The sequence below is a fragment of the Melampsora larici-populina genome, assembly GCF_000204055.1.
Source record: "Melampsora larici-populina 98AG31 unplaced genomic scaffold MELLAscaffold_35, whole genome shotgun sequence".
In the NCBI taxonomy this organism is placed as follows: Eukaryota; Fungi; Basidiomycota; class Pucciniomycetes; order Pucciniales; family Melampsoraceae; genus Melampsora; species Melampsora laricis-populina.
In genome coordinates this window covers 774088-791713 of record NW_006768799.1, presented here as the reverse complement: position 1 = coordinate 791713, position 17626 = coordinate 774088, and the positions used below count along the sequence as shown (strand labels likewise).

Genomic DNA, 17626 nt, shown 5'->3' with positions numbered 1-17626 from the left:
CATAGATGTGTTGGGTTGAGACATCCAAGGCATTGTTGGAGGTAAATCCTTGAACAGGCCTTGTCTGAGGTTTTCATCCAAGGTATTCTTTTGTGCTGAGAATTACCTTGTATGAGTCCCCTGGGGAGCTTCTGTGAGAGGTTTAGCATCCAAGGTTGAAAAATCCAAGGTAAATATGTTGGCAGTGAAGGATGATGTGAACTAAATTTCTGAAAACCCAAAAAAGTTTGCCAATGTTATGAAGACAAGATAGCATTGAATAATAAGAAAAACAATTTATAGTCATTTATCAACATATCTAGCTATTGTATACAAAAAATAGTAAAACTCCATTATACATTTCACGAGTGAAGAGTCACAGGACTCGTATCCCTCAGTGTACCACCTTTGAAAACTTTCAGAACAGTATCAGACATCTCAATACATCGTATCAAACAATCCAACCTATCATCCAACAAACTAATCTCTTTCACTCTTTCACTCTCACTCTTCAACTTTGTACAACCTTCTCTCAACTCTTCAACAAACTCATCTCCAATTTTGCCTTCTGCATCGCACCCACCCACCATTTTACTCATCCGATCATTACCTTCTATACCTCTATTCCTATTCCAAACAAAAACTTTACGCTTCTTTCTAGAAATTTTGATTTTTTGAAGACCTGACCAATCAATCACAATATCGGGTTTTTCACCATTCATCATAACTAGACATCTAGCACCTTGAAAATAATTTAAACTTGAAATTTTAAAAATCAAAAATGGTGTTTGACTTTTAATCAATTCAAGGTTCCTTTCAATATATTTAATTAATTTTAATAAGTATGTTGGTAGTGCTGATAAATGATAAAAAGTAGCTAATGGAATCGATTTTTGTATTGATGTTTCTAAAGTTGATGGTTCAGCTTTTGAAGAGAAGTCAGGTGATCTCATCATACATTGAACCTAATGAATATTTAAAATCATCCTCATCAGAGTTTCTTCTTGGTAATTAAAAAAACTCTATTACTGACCGTTTGACCATCTTGTTTGATAACAATTAAATCACCACTTTCAGATCCCAGATATTCAATTGCTTCTTTCTTCAACCAAAACCTCACTTCAAGACCATCGAACGGTTCGACAGTAAGATCACTCTTCGGAAGTGCTAATTGTAGAAGACCATATTTGAGTGACTTGATAAGAGGTGATAAACCTTGAGTAGAGATAGGTTTTATTGTACTCTTGAGAGGATTAAGCGGAGTCTCTGTATCCGTAATCTTATTAGAATCTATATGAGGAATAGAGGTTTGATCGTTGACGTTATTAGAGAGAGACTTGTGAGTCCTTGTCTGACTTTGATTCTCAGGTGAATCTTTCATCCTTGAAGTCGCAGCTTTCCGTCGCGCAATCGAAAGATCGGCAGGAGATTTAAAATGCACTTGAGTATGCGCTTCAGGTACATACGCCTCAGTGATCGGTGTAGGCTCTGAAAGTGCTCTAAGGTTACGAGTGGTGGATACCGGACGACTCGTGTGTTTAAGATGCTCTCTAGTTGGCGGTCTTGGTACTGAAGGTAGAGATGCGATCATATTCTCTAGCGAAAGATTTCTTTCTATGTTCGGTTTGTCAATGGCTTCGACTGGATGCGCAGAAGTGTTGGCTGACTGATGGTTTGTTGAAAGCTTCCGGGATACGCTTTCTATGGGAGTAGGATCCTCTTTCTTGCCTATATCGATGTTCCGTTCTTCAAGGGTACGGTCTGGATATGGCTTCTGTCTCTTGCTCCATGAGACTCGTTCCGGCGATCTATGTACTGGCAAAGGAGCCAGCGGAGAGCTCTGGAGCCTAGATATTCCGACCGTGGGTGAGCGTTTTAAGACTAGTTGAGGCGATTTGCGTTTCGGCTGAAGTTGTGGGATGTAACATTCTTCGGTGTCATTCGAAGGTACTCCTCCATCAGAATCAAAGAGGGATGTACTTGAATTGTGCTTATAATCACCATTAGTTGTAATACTTGAGAAGCTTGACGGTGGTGATGGTGCCCAAGATCTATTATATCGATATGATTTCTTTGAACTCATCGTATCACTCTGGTGGGTATCGCGAGAATGATGAGAATCCGAATCATTATCAGAAACTTGAACAGAATAACGACTTTTGAGGCCTTGGACTTTGATTAGCTGGTTCTTTGAAGATGATACCGGTTGTTGATCACTCTTGGATAGAAAAGGACGCCGTTCTCGGTCTCGGTGATAATTAAACTCAGCATCTTCTTCAATAGACCATTGAGGAGCACGACCAAAAGGCTCAGAGACAATCCTTCGTTCCACTTTTGATGATATTAATGGAGATGGACGAAGAAGATGATCAAGTCTTAAAAGTGCTTGCAAACGAGGTGGTACAGCATTTGAACCTTCAGCCGGAGTCAATCTGTCTGGATTTTGTTCGGGTTTGCTGATTGATGTACCCTGATGAATGTGAAGTGCTTTCTCAAAGTCGGATTGAAGACCAGGAGGTGTGAATTGGTGATCTTGCCTTGATTCCTCTGGGTCTGAAATCCGAACAGAGCTAATTGGGATTCTTGATCTTCTGAACATGTCGCATACATTGGTAATAAATCAGATCTAAGAATGCTTGTGAGCTGGCAAAGGTCACCATTGATATTCTGACTCGATTCTTGTCCACCAAGCCTTGTGTCATAGCGCTTTGCACTTGCACCTTTGGTGTCTAACGCTTTTTGCTTTCCAGCGCCAGCCTCGGATAGAGATAATCTAAGACATGAACTGGTCTCAACTTGGAGCCGTTGAACGTATCTCTATCATCATGCCCATAAACAAATAAATTTATCATTGAAGAGCTTGAACAATTTATACATCTACCCTTTAGGCAGAGGATAAGATTTGCTCAAGGAAGGTTCAAAGACTTCTTCAAAATCTGGAAATGCCTTCAATGCCAAGTTCCAATGAGTTCACTGTTCAGCGACATAGGAGAGCAGAAACAGATTATAACAACTTCCTTCAAGTAGATGGGAAAATACTTCCAAAGATCAAAGAGAATTCTGAATGAGTTGGTACATAAAGATATCGTTCCCTCTAAATTGTTGTTGCTTATTTGATCGAGGTTCAGAGGAGTGGATCGGCTGAGGTTGAATTATGCTTGTATGTATGAGTTGAGCTTAGGAATATGCTTATAAATAACCAGTCACTCGGTATCCTTCTCCTTCCATCATCAAGAAGAAGAACACAAGAACACCAAGAGACATTGAACAATCGAAGCAATACTAACCAAGTTCGATCTGAACTCGAAATCACATCAACCGAAACAAATCAAACATCAAAACCAATTCATCATTTCCAGCAGATAACAAAAAACGTCTCTCAAAATAAAATGCCAGCACCAAAAAAGAATCGAGCTCAATTACCACCTAATCAAAGCAATGCTCCTAACGCAACAAAAGATACCCCAGGATGGGTAAGTTGATTTTGACATTTCAAATTTTATCGTGTGTTTTGATTTCAATTCGATACTAACAAAAAAATGCATCTGATTCTTCAATCTAGGCATTAAAAAAGGCTGATGGTACGAGACACTCTTGAACAAAAAAAGCATGACGAGCAAGATGAGCTCGAAACTTATCTACAAACATTATTCTATTCGAATTCGCTTAACTTTGATTAGGCGAAATGTTTACAAGGGCTGATATACAGTACGATCTAATGAGTGATATCTTGTAAGAGTTTAAATATCAAACTCATTCATGAAGTTTTCGAATCCATACTTATCATAGCCTTTGAATCTTGAACATTTTGGTGTTTTTCTAGCAATGATCGAACTTTTCAATTCACAAGTCCTCTAGATCAACGTGCTGTTTCTTTCAAAGAACTTTATGTTGAAACATTATCCAAATTCAGTAAAGCTGCAAAAAGTACTGTAAGACAATTAGATGAGAACCCGAATGTAAGTTTTAGAGAATCTTGATCTTAGATCTAAGTGAGAAATCTGAACTGATCGAATTCTTTGACAATAGTGGGCTACTAATTTTTGTATAGCTTCTTTCTTGATCAACATTGGTCGTATCAACACGACTGTAGCTTGTAAGCTTCAACCAATCTCTATAGATCATGGAATGAGACTGACAACTCGAAATGAATTAGTTTATCCCGAATTAAGGGCTTACATGCGAACTTATCATCCGATTCCTTGTTTACAAAAAGATGAATATTGTAAAACAAATTTACAAGATGCACCAAGAATCAAGACAATGTTAAAATCTTGTCAATTACCTTATGAAGTTAATAATGAAGCAGGTTCATTACCTGAGATCTCAAATCGTAGTGTTAGTCGATTTCTACATCTTCAATCTTCAAACTGGATTTATGAACGCTGAAACTAAGATCTCTTTTTGCACAATTTATAGGCTCATGGTTTACGTCCACCTACGACTGTTGTGAATTTAATCTTTGAATTATTCAATGTTGAACCGGTGGGCCATATCCTCAATCTATCGTAATGAACGTGATGAATAGAATTCTAACAATCCTCTCTTTTCAGTATGTAAGCGCGAAATATTTTCCCGAAGGATTTGTATTACACGATCTATTTTCACCTACAACGTACGTAATCTGATCTTGAAGCTCTTCTTGATTAATAATCCACTTACCAACCTACCACTCTGAATCCAGTATCCCAACCAAATTAAGAGCCTACGCATTCCTATGGCTAATGCACCACTTTCTCGAAGACCCATCTTCAGCAGCAGATTTCACCGTAGAAACAAAGATTCAAGCTTTTCAATTGGCAAGATTAGAAGATATTCATCCTTCAGCAAGATTACCAGATAATATAGAAAATATAGATTTAGATGATGAAGTCAATGGGGTAAAGAAATGCAATTGTATAGATTAGATTTCTTAAAGAAATGGAGAGGTGAAGAAGGGATTGGATTTATTGATGATTTACCTAATAGTGGGATTACTGCTTTAACTGAAGATGGTCAGTCAAATCTATCATCATCAAACCGATCTCTCTTTTTTTGAACTGACTTTGAATGTTGAACGGTTTGATTGAAAAGCTAACTTGACTAAGAAACAAAAGATCATGGTACAGAATTATGCTCAATCTATCGAAACTGAAGATCTTCCAAAATCTTCAGCTGGTGCAAGTGGTCAATTACGACTTAGCGCTACTTCCTCACGAGCGGATCCACGAAATGGCGGAGCTAATGACATTCCACCTGTGAAAGCCAATACGGTGGTCAAGACTCAGTTGACCCATCTTGAACGACTTCAGAGTGCGATTGATGGTATGTGATTGACTTGAACTTGAAGTGAGATGGGAGCTGATCCGGTTTGTCTCTCGGTTCAAGCCATGACGAAATATGGGGATGATGAAGATTTAGATGCAGATGAAGATTCGCTTACACCAATTCAATGTAAGTCAAGTTGATGATGAGGTATCTCTTTGTTTTGAGAATTTCAGATATTGATGATCTTTTGAATGGGTCAGTGGCATGGAAACGAAATCAAAATGATATTGCACAAAACCGAGATGTTGCCTATGATTCAGATGATTCGTCTAAATGGACAGCACCAGATTGGAAACCAAAAGAACTAAGTAAGTAACCTTGATCAAGAATCAGAAATTAACTTGTCATTATCCAAATTAAGATGGACTTGTTTTTTTCTTCAGAAAATCGATTATTGGGATTTGTATTTCCAACTTCAGATGACGATTCAAAAGATCAAGTCATCCGATTTCAAAGTAATAGAAAACCCACAATCACATCATCAACTTACAGAACTCTTTCCAAGAATCCGATCAGTTCGATTAACCTTTCGAAAACTAATTCAAATCTTTCAAATCTCTCAATGCCTTCAAATTCAAATCCACCACTTGTAAATTCAATAGAAAAAATCAAAGATTCAAATCATTTAAATCCATCTAATTCACCTAAACGTAAACGTAAAAGGAAAGTAATAGAAACCAATCAATTACAACCACAACCACAAGTCAATCAACAACCACAACCACATCTTACATCTAATCAAATTGACCAAAACCCAAATCAAGAGAGAATCACCACCTCTTGAGCTATTGAATCTAATTTTTATACCTTAATGATTTGTTTAAACTTGGATTGTGTTTTTAGTTTTAATTTTATGTTTTGATGGGGTTTTTTTTGTATAATTCTTTAATTTTGGTCTTGTGTTTGATTGTGAAATTTGTTTGAATTGTTAAAATTCTATCCAAGTTGTAGACTATTGTTGTTTTGATTTATCAAGGTATTGTTTGCAACAAAAATAAAAAGTGAAGATGATGACTTGACTTATAGATTCTCTTTACAGTCGTTTTCAAAAAGCTTGTCACAAATTCACTGCCAAATCGCTCGAGTTTTGCCGGCAAATTTGGAAAAGCTTTTTGCAAACGACTGTAGTAAATCTTAGTAAGAACTTGTCTTTGCTTTCAACTTTCAAGCATCACTCATTTTTTTGGTGATGAACTTTATTTTCAAGATCAGTTTTGATTCTTCATGTGTGATAGTGATTCTTACCGCTCATGGTATCTTTCACATAGGTCTGTTGCTTCAATTCTTTTGTTAGCCTTTGTAATACAACTTGCACCTGAGCTCAAGATCTTGATATTTCAAATGAAAGTCTATGTGATGTGAACATACAAACTCCAATCTAGACAAACCAGTCTTAGCAAGAGAAGAGCTTATAGCTCATCCACAAAATTTGGCATCTGAGTTAGATAACTTTGTCTATAGATTTATTCAGCACTTATATTCTCCCAATGATCAGGTATCCAAGCCTTGAAGGCCACTTTGACTGACATAGAACATTGCTTAACTCACTTCAAGTCATAATGATAAGGGTTTGATTTACTCAAGAGGTTAAATAACCACACCCATCAATTTTTCCTTTTTCATCTTTCTTTGCTCAAAGGATGCTTATGCAACACAGTAGACAGTCAAAGAACCTGTTGGTTCATTAATCTTGGACTACAGTGAAACATGGCATACAGTCTTGTCCCTTGTATGTTGTGATTTGATAAATCACAAAGAATCTTTTGGAATCTGATTGGATGTTCTGGTCTGCCAGTGACCAGTAAATGGGGGCTGTGAGTAAAACAAGACGATTTATTTCATGGTGAGATCTGTAGAAATTTCAAATGTGAACTCTAGCCCGAATTGGAAACTCTTGATTTGAGCCTACATATTTAGTTCATACAAAGACTAACTGTTTTCGATAAGCCTCTTGTTGTTTTTCTTACATCTGTCAGCATTCAATTCAGCAACACTTTATGAACTGAAAACTCAGTTATAAAACATGTGCTGGTTTCAACCTGACTTGAGCTTGACTAAAAATCTGTAGTAGGTTTTATCATGTGTCAGATGTGAGGAAAATTCACTATGAGTAGGCAGTATAAATTATAAACAAGAACAGAATGGCTTACTTTATTTTTTATTCATCTTCATCATCATCATCATAATCTTCTAGAGTGACGATCTCTTTTGAAGAAGATTGGTTTGAAGTTTCAGATGATTCATGACTTATAGAAGCTAATTTTTCATCAATCATTTCACTAAAGAAAAAATCCAAAATAGTGATCAGAAGAAGAAGATGTTAAGATGAGAAATTAGAAAGAAGATGAATTCAAAAGAACTTACACTTCAAAATGATTACCAAGTCTATGAGCTTCAATTCTTTCAGTAATCAAATTTGCACAATCTTTACATAATCTATCATCATCTGTTTTATTCATTTTAAACTCTAAATGATTATGAAAGATGAACAAACAAACTGATCAGTAAGATTGTTTCTTTTGGAATAGTTCAGATTGGTTGAAGAGATGAATGAGGGTTACTTACGTGCTTGTGAAAATTTGGCCTTTTGTTAAAGAGACAGAAGCAAACGAGACACTTAATTGGATTGGTATGGAATCATCATGTAGAGTGAAACTGGCTCTTACTCTTGGTAAAGTCCTTTGACAATCACTACTACAAACCAAAAAAAGGAAAATCAAGAAAAAAAATTATTAACAAAAAAGATTATATTTTGAAAAGGTAAGTGAAGGTGAGGAGATTGAACTAACCAATGAAACTCTTCAATTTGTTTAGGTACACATCTCTTACACCAAACTTTATCTTTCTTATCTAATTCGATTGATGATTTTAATCTTTCTTCTTCTACATTATAATTTTTAAATTTATGACTTCTCTAAATGATATTCCAAAGAATAAGAAGAAAACACAAGCATCAGATCCATGGATGTTTGATGGGTGATGAAGTTTGAGGGTTTTTCAAGTGTAGGATAACTTACTATTTGATTTTTACCAAACCGATTGACTAATTGATTTCCATCGAATTCGTCTAATTCTTTGACCTGTTCATGCATGTTCATCAAAAAAAACATTCAATGATTAAATGATCATCAAAACTTTCATTTGAATCATGAACAGAAACTTCGAAGAAAAACTTGGATCACATACTAATCTACAACGAGTGCAAAAGAGTCGATTTTGATTTCGATTTCGGTTTCGATCATCCTGATGAGGATAAGAACGATGAGTATCAGTAGAAGCAGAAGTAGAAGTAGATGAACGTATAGCTGGCATGATGGTCGTGTTTCAGCTCGATTGTGTGAGACTGTTAAAAAGTTATTCAAGTCAACTTTATGGAATTTTAAGAAATTATTTGGACGCTTTTAAAGTTTCCCTTTGTTCAGAGTCAGACTCAGTTTCTACTTTTACATGACAAATTCTTGATTGGCTCATCTCTTGAGATAAATATTCATGAAATTCTGAGTAAGTTTGTTTGTTTATGTGATTCCTTGTGAGTTGCGAGTCACCTGAACATTTTCCCCTCGGCTCAAGAATCACGAGAGGTTGAGAAAGGGACTGAGACTGGCAAGAGGAGAAGCACAGGGAGCGAGTCTCTGTGAGGTGTGTAGTCCTCAAAAAAGACTGATGAAGCGAAGGAAACCCTAACCCGCTGCTCGCCTTTCGAAGCTTGACTCCATCTCTCGAAATCATGTTCTTTTCTTGTATCAACCAAATCCTTTGAAGTGATCTCATTCAATCTCACTGAACATAAACAAATCTTCTCTTCACATCGGGGTGGACGCGAAATCAGCCGAGCAGGACGTTTGATCGTAACGGAGATAGAAGTCTTGGTGTGCTTCTTTTTCTCACTTCATCACTAAGTACATACAATATCGTGACTATACAATCAAAAGAACTCTAGCTTTTCGCCTTGTTCGATAATCCATGGAGGTTTTGTTGGTAACCTTTCTTCAGGATCTTAGAACGAACAACAACTAAAAACTAAATTAGTCTAAAATATCAATCCAATTCAATTCCATCCAAGCTTTTTACAAAAACATTCCACTTTTTACTCACGTTGATGGAAAAGCCAAGAACTTCAACTACTACCACTACGACTACCAAGCTATTACACAATCAATATGAACCAGATCTATTCTCATAGCTTTGATTTCTACCCGTACCAGTCAAAACTACCTTAAATACACTCTTCATCATGATCGAAAAAGACCTACAGCTTTCATAATTAATTTTGTTATTTTTCAAAATTAAAAACTTCAATCCCAACTACACCATATATATATATATAGTACATTATATATCTCTACTGTGATTTTTCGATAAGTCTTTATTACTATTTTTACTTAACATTTCTTTAATCTACTGGTTTAGAGACAACTTTACTTTACTTTTCTTTTTTATTATTATTATAGAATTTCTTTTTTCAAGTTAAAACTATTGTACAACTGTACTAAAACCATTCTTATTATCAACTTTTATCTTTTTCTCCAACTGGCATTGGAACATTTACAACGTCCTTTCTTTTTTATAAAAAACACTTTGAGTAAGTTTCGATTTCATGCATTTCTTACAGTTAAATTCGATTTACTCAACGTTTTTCATTTTTTATAGGAACCTTTAAATCATCTTCGTTTTTATTTAATCTTTTTGTTTGTGATATATATTTTCGATTGATTAATACTTCGGTGATTAAATAAGAAAACAGTCAGATTTATTTGATTAAGTTTAAATAAAATGTAAGTTTGATCTTCGAATCACTTCAACCAAAGCTGTGCAATTAATTACTTGCTGATCATCATTCCGAACTCCTATCTCCAACAATTCACTTTCTCAAAACTCCGCAACACAAACTCAATTCAAATTCTCCTCAAACCAATTCAGACCATCATCATGTTATTTCATTCATCAACTATCTTATTCTCAACTTCTCTTATCTTACAATCTGTTGTTTCTTTAACTTTACCAAGTGAATTTATAAAACAATCAACTCCAACACAGTTACATTTTAAAGAACCATCTTCTAGTTTATCATCTAATCTACATGATGATGATGAAGAAAACAATCAAGAGAATTTAAAACAAGCTGGTATGTTTAATTTCGATGAGTCTTTTATTTTCTTTTCAAACTAATTGGTTTTATAACTTTTTTGTTTGATTGATCAATTAGCTATTCATGCAAGAGAGTTAATTCAATATAGTTGAGTATTTCATCAATCGGATCTCTAAAGTTCTTGAACCCCTTTAATTAATTAATTTTTTCAATCCTACTTCTTTCCAAAATCCAGGATCAAAAGGTGTTGGAACTTTAATAAGTACTTGTAAGTTAAAGCTCTACAAACCTCGCTCAATCTTCTTTCCAACCCAAACCTCCCTGAAAAAAGCTTTTAACATTCTTTTCCTTTTCGTTCCTTCCAATCCAGTTCCAAAAGATCATCCAGATGAATCACTCCAAGGCCTACCAATCGGTCTCCAAGAATACTTTGCACCCTACCCCAACGGAGACTTACTCCTACTCTCACTTCCCATCTCCAACATCTACCATAACATCGAAACAGACGTACCAAACCATTCAGCAACACTTTCAATTAAAGACGAATTAGCTTCAATCCAACGTCAATCTTCTTTATGGTCAGCTAATTGGAGACGGATCTCTTTGTTTGGTAAACTTGAACCGATTGAAGATCTTAAAGAAGCTAAAGAGTTATATGAACGATTTCATCCTGATTCAACACTTTGGGATGGGAATGATGATGATGCTCCACATGTATCTAAATGGGTTAGGTTTAAAGTTGAAAAAGTATTTTATTTTGGTGGGTTCGGTGATCGTGGTGCGATTGGTTGGTTAGATATGGAACACTTTAAGAATGATTTCAAAAACACACCTCAAGCTGAAACTCGTTCTAGATGTTTTCATCCTGAAGGTCAAAATTTGTATTGTGATCAACCTAACTTAGGACCTGAAATTACTCAGATTGAAGAAGTTGAAACTGATCAAGATCTCGAAGATGATCAAGAAGAATATGAGATTGAAGTTAGTTTTGATGGAGATGAAGATGAAGATGACGAAGAGGAGGAAGATGAAAATGAAGAAGACTTGGAAAACCTTGTGGAGTTATGGGAAGAATTAGATGAACCTGTCATCACACAAATCATCAACAACAATTATATTACTCATCACCATCATCACCATTACCGTAGCGCAGCACCCTCTTCAATTGCAAGCAGACCTTCTGGATCTAATGAAATTCTCGAAGCAATTGAAGAAGCAGTGACAGAGATGCGTGAAGAATTGATGGAAATGACGGATGAAATGATGGAAATGACCGACGAGATGATGGAAATAGCAGATGAAATGATTGAAGAAAATGAAGATGAATCAGAAGAGGAAGAATCGGATGAGATCTTTTCAAAAGAAGATGAAGATGAAGTAGAAGAATCTCAAGATCAAGAAGAAACAGAAGAAATTGAAAATGAGATGTTAGACAAAGCGTTTAAATCAATGGGATTAATTGAAATCTTAGATGATTTTGTTGATTTAACTGAAGTAGATGAACATCACGATCAACAACCAACAAAAGAAGATCAAGAAATTGAAGATGGGGTTAAGTTTGAAGTTGAAATTTAATTGTAAATGTAAATGTGTTTGTAGTCTAATTTTAAAAGTTTCAAAGAAATAAAAAAAAAGGATTAGGATTTTTATATATCATCTCATTTTTCTTCTTCTTTTTTGGTTTCGATTACATATGTATTATATCTTTTCTGAAAACTTTGTACTTTTAATGTTTTATTGCATTTCCATTTTTTTGTACCAAATGAATGTGTTATACTGATTGAAGCAAAAGAGAATTCCACTTCAAACATAAGCGCCACTGAGACTCGAGTGATTTAGAGAGTTGAGAATGCCCAAGTTTTTGGACTCATATTAGACAGAGTCTGAGAATTGCAATTAGTAGAATTCCATAAAGGCTTTCAACTCACTATACGTACTTCTGATCATCATGCTCTGGAGTTACCTACTCTTCTGCATTACATATGCTGGCAGTGGTTGATCATATATATGCAGTATCATCCGCTCTCACCAACATCTGAGTTTGTTTTTCTTTCAAGATCTTCAACACCTCGAATTCCTACCAAATTCGGACTGAGCAAATCAACTCTCAAATCTTTCATAGTTAAAAATGACATGAGCGTTATGAGTTAGAATCATTATTGATCATTTCAAAAATCAAACATCTAACCCAAAAGAAGTTACAAAAAGAAAACTTGTTATACAATCAAAGTCTGAGTTTTTCTTGTTCATTACTTTTTTTTCTTATTTAAATTTTATCACATCAATCAAATCAAATCATAAAAAAAGATGAAAATTATCAAAAACAATTATATATTGATTTTACTTTTAACTTCATGAATATTACATTATACTTGGAAATCTTTCAAAAAAAAACCTTTCAACTGGTTTTGATTTTTTTCCCCTCAAGATTCCAAGGCATTCTGAGTGTGTGAATGATTGTTTAAAAATCTAATGGATCATCTTCCATATTTCCAAACAAGATTTGACTAAAAGAAAAATAAACCAAAACAAAAGGTATTGAATTTTAATTTCTTTAGAAAAACATGAACTTGGTTAAACTTACGTTGCATTTTCGATTTCTTCTAATTGTTCAAAAATACTAATCATACTCAATAAATAAGACCCTTTACAAAAAAAAGCAAGAGATTTTATCATCAATTTGATCCAAAGTATGAATTTTGAACGATTTAAAAAAACTGAAACACATACAATATCTTGTTAATTCACGATTGGTTAAAATCTTCGATTCATCTGATCTTGTTTTAGATTTCGAGAATTTTTGAATCAATCTAATCGATAATAAAAGTCCATCATGAAAGAATTCAATTGAATGATCTTTTCCTTTTGGTAAATTTTTAGGTAAAGGAAACTAAAGAAAGAAAAAAAAATCAACAGATTTCCAAAAAAAAAAAGTGTGAATCAGTTCAAAGAAATCATAATCACAGAAAATGAAAAAAGTGATTTTTTTTTGGGGGGTGGATTTACTTTAGATTGTAAAGTAGAAGTACAAAGATAAAATGAGACTCTAAGTTCTGGAATCGCTCTTTTTCGATGAGAATGTAATTTGTTGACGAATTCTTTTATAATGATTTCTGAAATCGGTTGATCTCCTATTGCCATTCTTGCATCCCTATTCCGATCTAAAGTAAAACAAAACAAAAAATACGAATTCCATCAAATTTTAATAAATCATTCTTCATCTTTCATTTAATTAATTTGAAATGGTTGAGAAATTTACCTAGGATTCGTTGATTGGCTCTGGGAAAGTAGGGTTTCACGAGAGGTTAATAAATGCTTGAAAGGTTCATGATGATTCAAACGAAAAAAGACTAACTTCACAAGTCTTGAATATTGTTTTCCATTAAAAGGTTTAACAAATGATGGTTCAACACTTGAAAACCTATTTTTAGCACGTAGATATTATGAAGAGCATTCCGAAATAAGAGTCACATTCGGGTCCAAAAAAAAGCACAATAACTTCAAAGCTCACTTGATGAGTGGGATCAAATTCAAAATCTGACTTTGAATTTGAGTTTCACGTTTGATCAATTCATGGTAAACTCTTCGAAGTGCTTTATGTGAAGGACGTCGATAAGGATCAGTCGAGACAGCTAAATAAAAAACCAACAAAATTTTCCCCAGATCAGAAATCAAATCTTTTAACAATTAGAACCACATGACTTTAAAAGATGATGATCAACTTACTTGCTTTAACATAAGCTTGAAGAATAATTGTATAAGCAGTATTAGCTTTCATAACTTGAGCCATAGCTTTACGTAAAGATCTTTTAGCTGGATTTCTTAAAATCAAAAGTTGTAAACTAGTGACGATAGCCAAAGCCACAGCCAAGGCTGTTAAGATCTTACCCATTCTATGTGCCGGTGAATCAAATGTATGATTACGATTCAAAAATTCTGAATAAGCTAGCACACCAGCTGAATTTAAAGCTAAAAGACATAAGATAAATAATTTAGGATCGCTATAGAGCATGTAACAGAGTGGAGCTGCAAATAATGATAAGGCTACTACTAATCCGTATGGATTGTATTTATAACCTCCTACATCTCTAAAGACCAACAAAGCACTGATCAAGTTTTCAAAAGTGTCAATTTTGCTTTCTTTGTAAAAGATAAAAAGTATCAAACATACTCACATCATTGTATACACCAAACCTAGACCTTGACCACAGATCTGGAACATAAAACTCATCCAACTCTGTCCTAAGGTGGGAGTGATAGCGACCATAATGGTGAGTAATCCACTTGATAAAGTAAAGTCTGTTGAAAATCGACGTGTCTTGTCTACCCAAAATAGAATCCCGAGTACAGAAGCCCCACAGGCTCCTTTGAAGGCGCATATACTATCAGGTGAACGAATGTAATCTTCAAGTCGGATTAACCATCCAAGCACACCCCTCTTGGATGGAATGTGTTCTCGACCTTCTAGAGCGTCTAATGCTTCACGCATTGATAAATTGCCTTTCTCGTCTTCAGATTCTTCTGTTGAGGATGGATTTACATTTGATCCTGTTTCGTTATCGTCATTTGGGTTTGTAGGTTTACGTTTTTGAACCTTTGGATTTAGATTTTCCAAAAAATGAAAGTGAAGAGATGATTTTCGTTTTGAACCATTCGGAAGGTTCTCAGTAACATGTTCAAGTAATTCGGTGACCTCTTTTATCAAATTATGTATACTGAACGAATAAGAGAATGCACGTAGAAAGGTTTGATGGATTTCAGTCTCTTCAATTTCAGTTAGAAAGGTTTGATTCGAAGTTGGACGAGAGCCCAGTGCTGGTGTAGATAAATGTGAATTCGGATCATGAGGATTGGTTTTACGGACAAATGAGATGGGGTGAGATGAGGTTTTGTTGGTTTCATGCTCTAGTTCAGCTTCTTGAATGTCTGTCGAGCTTTTTGGACCGGACATAGACAGTACAGAAGATGAAGGTTTCAGTAGCATTGTTTCGCTAGAATCATATAACCTTCCAGATCCTAAAAAGACACCTATTTTACGATATTGGAATTCTTCAAACATAGAAGAAGCCTTTAATAACTTCCCTTGTAGTGAACTGGGTATTTGCTCCTTCTTTAATTCAGTAGATGGGAAACCGGGAGTGGAATCTGTGTATGATTTATGAGACATTGGTATATCATGTTCTGGGTTAGAATTACGGATCGAGTCTGCAGAGGCGAGAGTCTCGATCGAGTATGAGTTTCGGGATGACATGTTTAATTCATTTGCAAGGTTATTTTGAACCGAGCGTAGTCTAGCTTCGACTTCCATGATCGAAGTACTCTGGCTTGAAGAACGATTTCGTTGAGGTCTTGTATCAGAAGGTGAAGAATTCTCTAAATCTACTTCTCTCATATCTTGAGCTTCTTTTTGATTAAAAGATTCACATTGATCACCGACTCCTAACTCTTTTTGAATTTCCTGTAATGATTGATGCATCGTTTTTTGAAGTTCATCTAATGATTTATCTGCTCCTAATAAAAAATCTCTTTTAAACTCCTTGGTATTTAACCCATCTAGTGATTGAAGGTTTGTATGAACTGTAGTCAAGATTTGTTGGATTGTACGGGTCTTGTGAACCATGAGATTATAATCCGACATTGACCACTTTGACCAAACTATCTCAATTCTAGTTTCTGTCATTATACCTTGAAGTATATTGAAGTCTGCTCTGATAGACTGAGCAAGCTCGTCTCGCACACGAGTTTCTTCTTCATTGATCTCTAGTCGATAAGTTTTGGAGAGTAAACAAAAAAATACACGACAGTGATCCAAAGAGGCAGCCAACGCTATTCGCAGCTCCTGCGTGAAAAGACAAAATGTGATGGAACAAATGCGAGTTTTTGCTTCAATATATGCCTCTATACTTAGGTAGTAGGCAAGCAGAACTAGATGACTGACCTTTTCCGCCGTATGAGGAAAGACAAAGATATTGACAAAGAGAATGATTGCACCACCCCATAGATATGCAGTGAGATAACTTATAAGTGAATCAGAAGAGAATTGTCGACCAGGAGCGTTGACAGTAGTTGTGATCCCATTCCAAGACATCAAAATACAAAGCAATGAGAATGCGAACCACTTTGGATCTGAGGCTTTCAGGAGTCCTAAGACTGTGACGGAGAGTGTTGTAAAATCAGTCAATTATGATAGTTTCCCAAGATCAAGTTGAAGACTGACGATAAACCATTATGAAGAACAGGAAACCTTGTCCGACAGGTGAAGGGGCTGCCTTTGCGAGCAGATAAAAATTGAATGCACCCAGACCAACGCCCAGCAGAGCCGAAATAACCAAAGTGATACATGCTCCAACCGATTTTCCAGGGAAGCCTGTTGGAAAAAGTGTGGATAGAATCAGAGATGATCAGCACGTCATTGAAATTTGTTAAGGAAGTTGAAGCAGACTGACCAGCAATACAAAACAAGAGAGCGCTAGTACCAGCAGCCGGTAAACTGAACAAGCGCTCGAATGGACCCAAAAAGAAGATGACAAAGAAGATGATATATACGAGAAGACCTGCAGAATCAAGAATAGAGATGAGTTAGTTGAGCATTTGGTCATGAAGAAAGTCAAAAGATGAATGAATGCATCTAACCCTTGAAACCCGCCAATGCATTTCGTGACCACAAGATAGATTTGATAGTTTGTATCAATTGAGGATTCATGATGAACATGCAGGTCTCTGATCAGGAAACGGTCAAGATACTTCAAGTGTCTCGTATCGATCTGAATCAGTTCGTTCAAGAGAAGAAGCAAGTCTAATAAATCTGAGACCAAAGAAAGCTTGATGATCAGATTGACGATGAGATGAAGCTGAAGAATTCTAAGTTGACAATGACATTTAGGATAAAAGTTAATCTAATGCTCACTAGCTGATAATAATATCTGATAACTCATTCAAGGCTGTGAATCCATCTGAATGAACTTGGTATCCTCTTGAGTCTTCATCAACCTATTTCTCTGATTCATGCACTTTCGGCAATCCGGACTTTATGGCTAGACCATATTTGGGTACAGACTCAGTTTTATGAGCTCAAAACAAATCAAATCAATCAAAATAAAATAAAATAAAACAGGTTGGAAGAACTCAGATCCTGATCGACTCGGAAGAACTTAACAGCGCCGAAGACCGAATGAGTTCTTTCCCGAATTGATTACTTACTACAAACTCATGAATTCGAAGATTTATAGATATCCATTCAAGGATTCTATC

The 17626-nt window shown here is 35.4% G+C and overlaps 6 protein-coding genes across 6 annotated transcripts; 3 read left to right on the top strand and 3 right to left on the bottom strand.

Moving 5' to 3' along the window:
* Nucleotides 1-341: 341 nt before the first annotated feature.
* Nucleotides 342-2578, bottom strand: MELLADRAFT_65597 (uncharacterized protein; the record flags this gene model as incomplete). Its single annotated transcript, XM_007413182.1, has 2 exons — nt 342-944; nt 1013-2578. The coding sequence occupies 2 exons, from the start codon at nt 2576-2578 to the stop codon at nt 342-344; spliced, it is 2169 nt and encodes a 722-aa protein (XP_007413244.1).
* Nucleotides 2579-3368: 790 nt separating this feature from the next.
* On the top strand, nt 3369-6070 carry MELLADRAFT_109294 (uncharacterized protein; the record flags this gene model as incomplete). The annotated part of the gene is made up of 14 exons (XM_007413224.1): nt 3369-3452; nt 3542-3560; nt 3660-3711; nt 3803-3938; nt 4009-4075; nt 4100-4317; nt 4399-4464; nt 4533-4594; nt 4664-4875; nt 4908-4973; nt 5053-5283; nt 5347-5412; nt 5487-5594; nt 5670-6070. 14 exons carry the CDS (start codon nt 3369-3371, stop codon nt 6068-6070), a joined length of 1788 nt encoding a protein of 595 aa, XP_007413286.1.
* Nucleotides 6071-7444: 1374 nt separating this feature from the next.
* On the bottom strand, nt 7445-8598 carry MELLADRAFT_109293 (uncharacterized protein; the record flags this gene model as incomplete). The annotated part of the gene is made up of 7 exons (XM_007413181.1): nt 7445-7565; nt 7651-7753; nt 7852-7870; nt 7953-7980; nt 8076-8200; nt 8304-8366; nt 8473-8598. 7 exons carry the CDS (start codon nt 8596-8598, stop codon nt 7445-7447), a joined length of 585 nt encoding a protein of 194 aa, XP_007413243.1.
* Nucleotides 8599-9446: 848 nt separating this feature from the next.
* MELLADRAFT_90179 (uncharacterized protein) lies at nt 9447-10022 on the top strand (the record flags this gene model as incomplete). Its single annotated transcript, XM_007413225.1, has 3 exons — nt 9447-9490; nt 9699-9868; nt 9937-10022. The coding sequence occupies 3 exons, from the start codon at nt 9447-9449 to the stop codon at nt 10020-10022; spliced, it is 300 nt and encodes a 99-aa protein (XP_007413287.1).
* Nucleotides 10023-10215: 193 nt separating this feature from the next.
* MELLADRAFT_109292 (uncharacterized protein) lies at nt 10216-11950 on the top strand (the record flags this gene model as incomplete). Its single annotated transcript, XM_007413226.1, has 5 exons — nt 10216-10411; nt 10493-10522; nt 10611-10643; nt 10746-11356; nt 11438-11950. 5 exons carry the CDS (start codon nt 10216-10218, stop codon nt 11948-11950), a joined length of 1383 nt encoding a protein of 460 aa, XP_007413288.1.
* Nucleotides 11951-12836: 886 nt separating this feature from the next.
* MELLADRAFT_90177 (uncharacterized protein) lies at nt 12837-17087 on the bottom strand (the record flags this gene model as incomplete). Its single annotated transcript, XM_007413180.1, has 13 exons — nt 12837-12882; nt 12960-13020; nt 13106-13265; nt 13382-13536; nt 13635-13654; nt 13731-13796; nt 13887-14007; nt 14102-14463; nt 14551-16214; nt 16314-16525; nt 16593-16742; nt 16822-16929; nt 17009-17087. The coding sequence occupies 13 exons, from the start codon at nt 17085-17087 to the stop codon at nt 12837-12839; spliced, it is 3204 nt and encodes a 1067-aa protein (XP_007413242.1).
* Nucleotides 17088-17626: the final 539 nt, after the last annotated feature.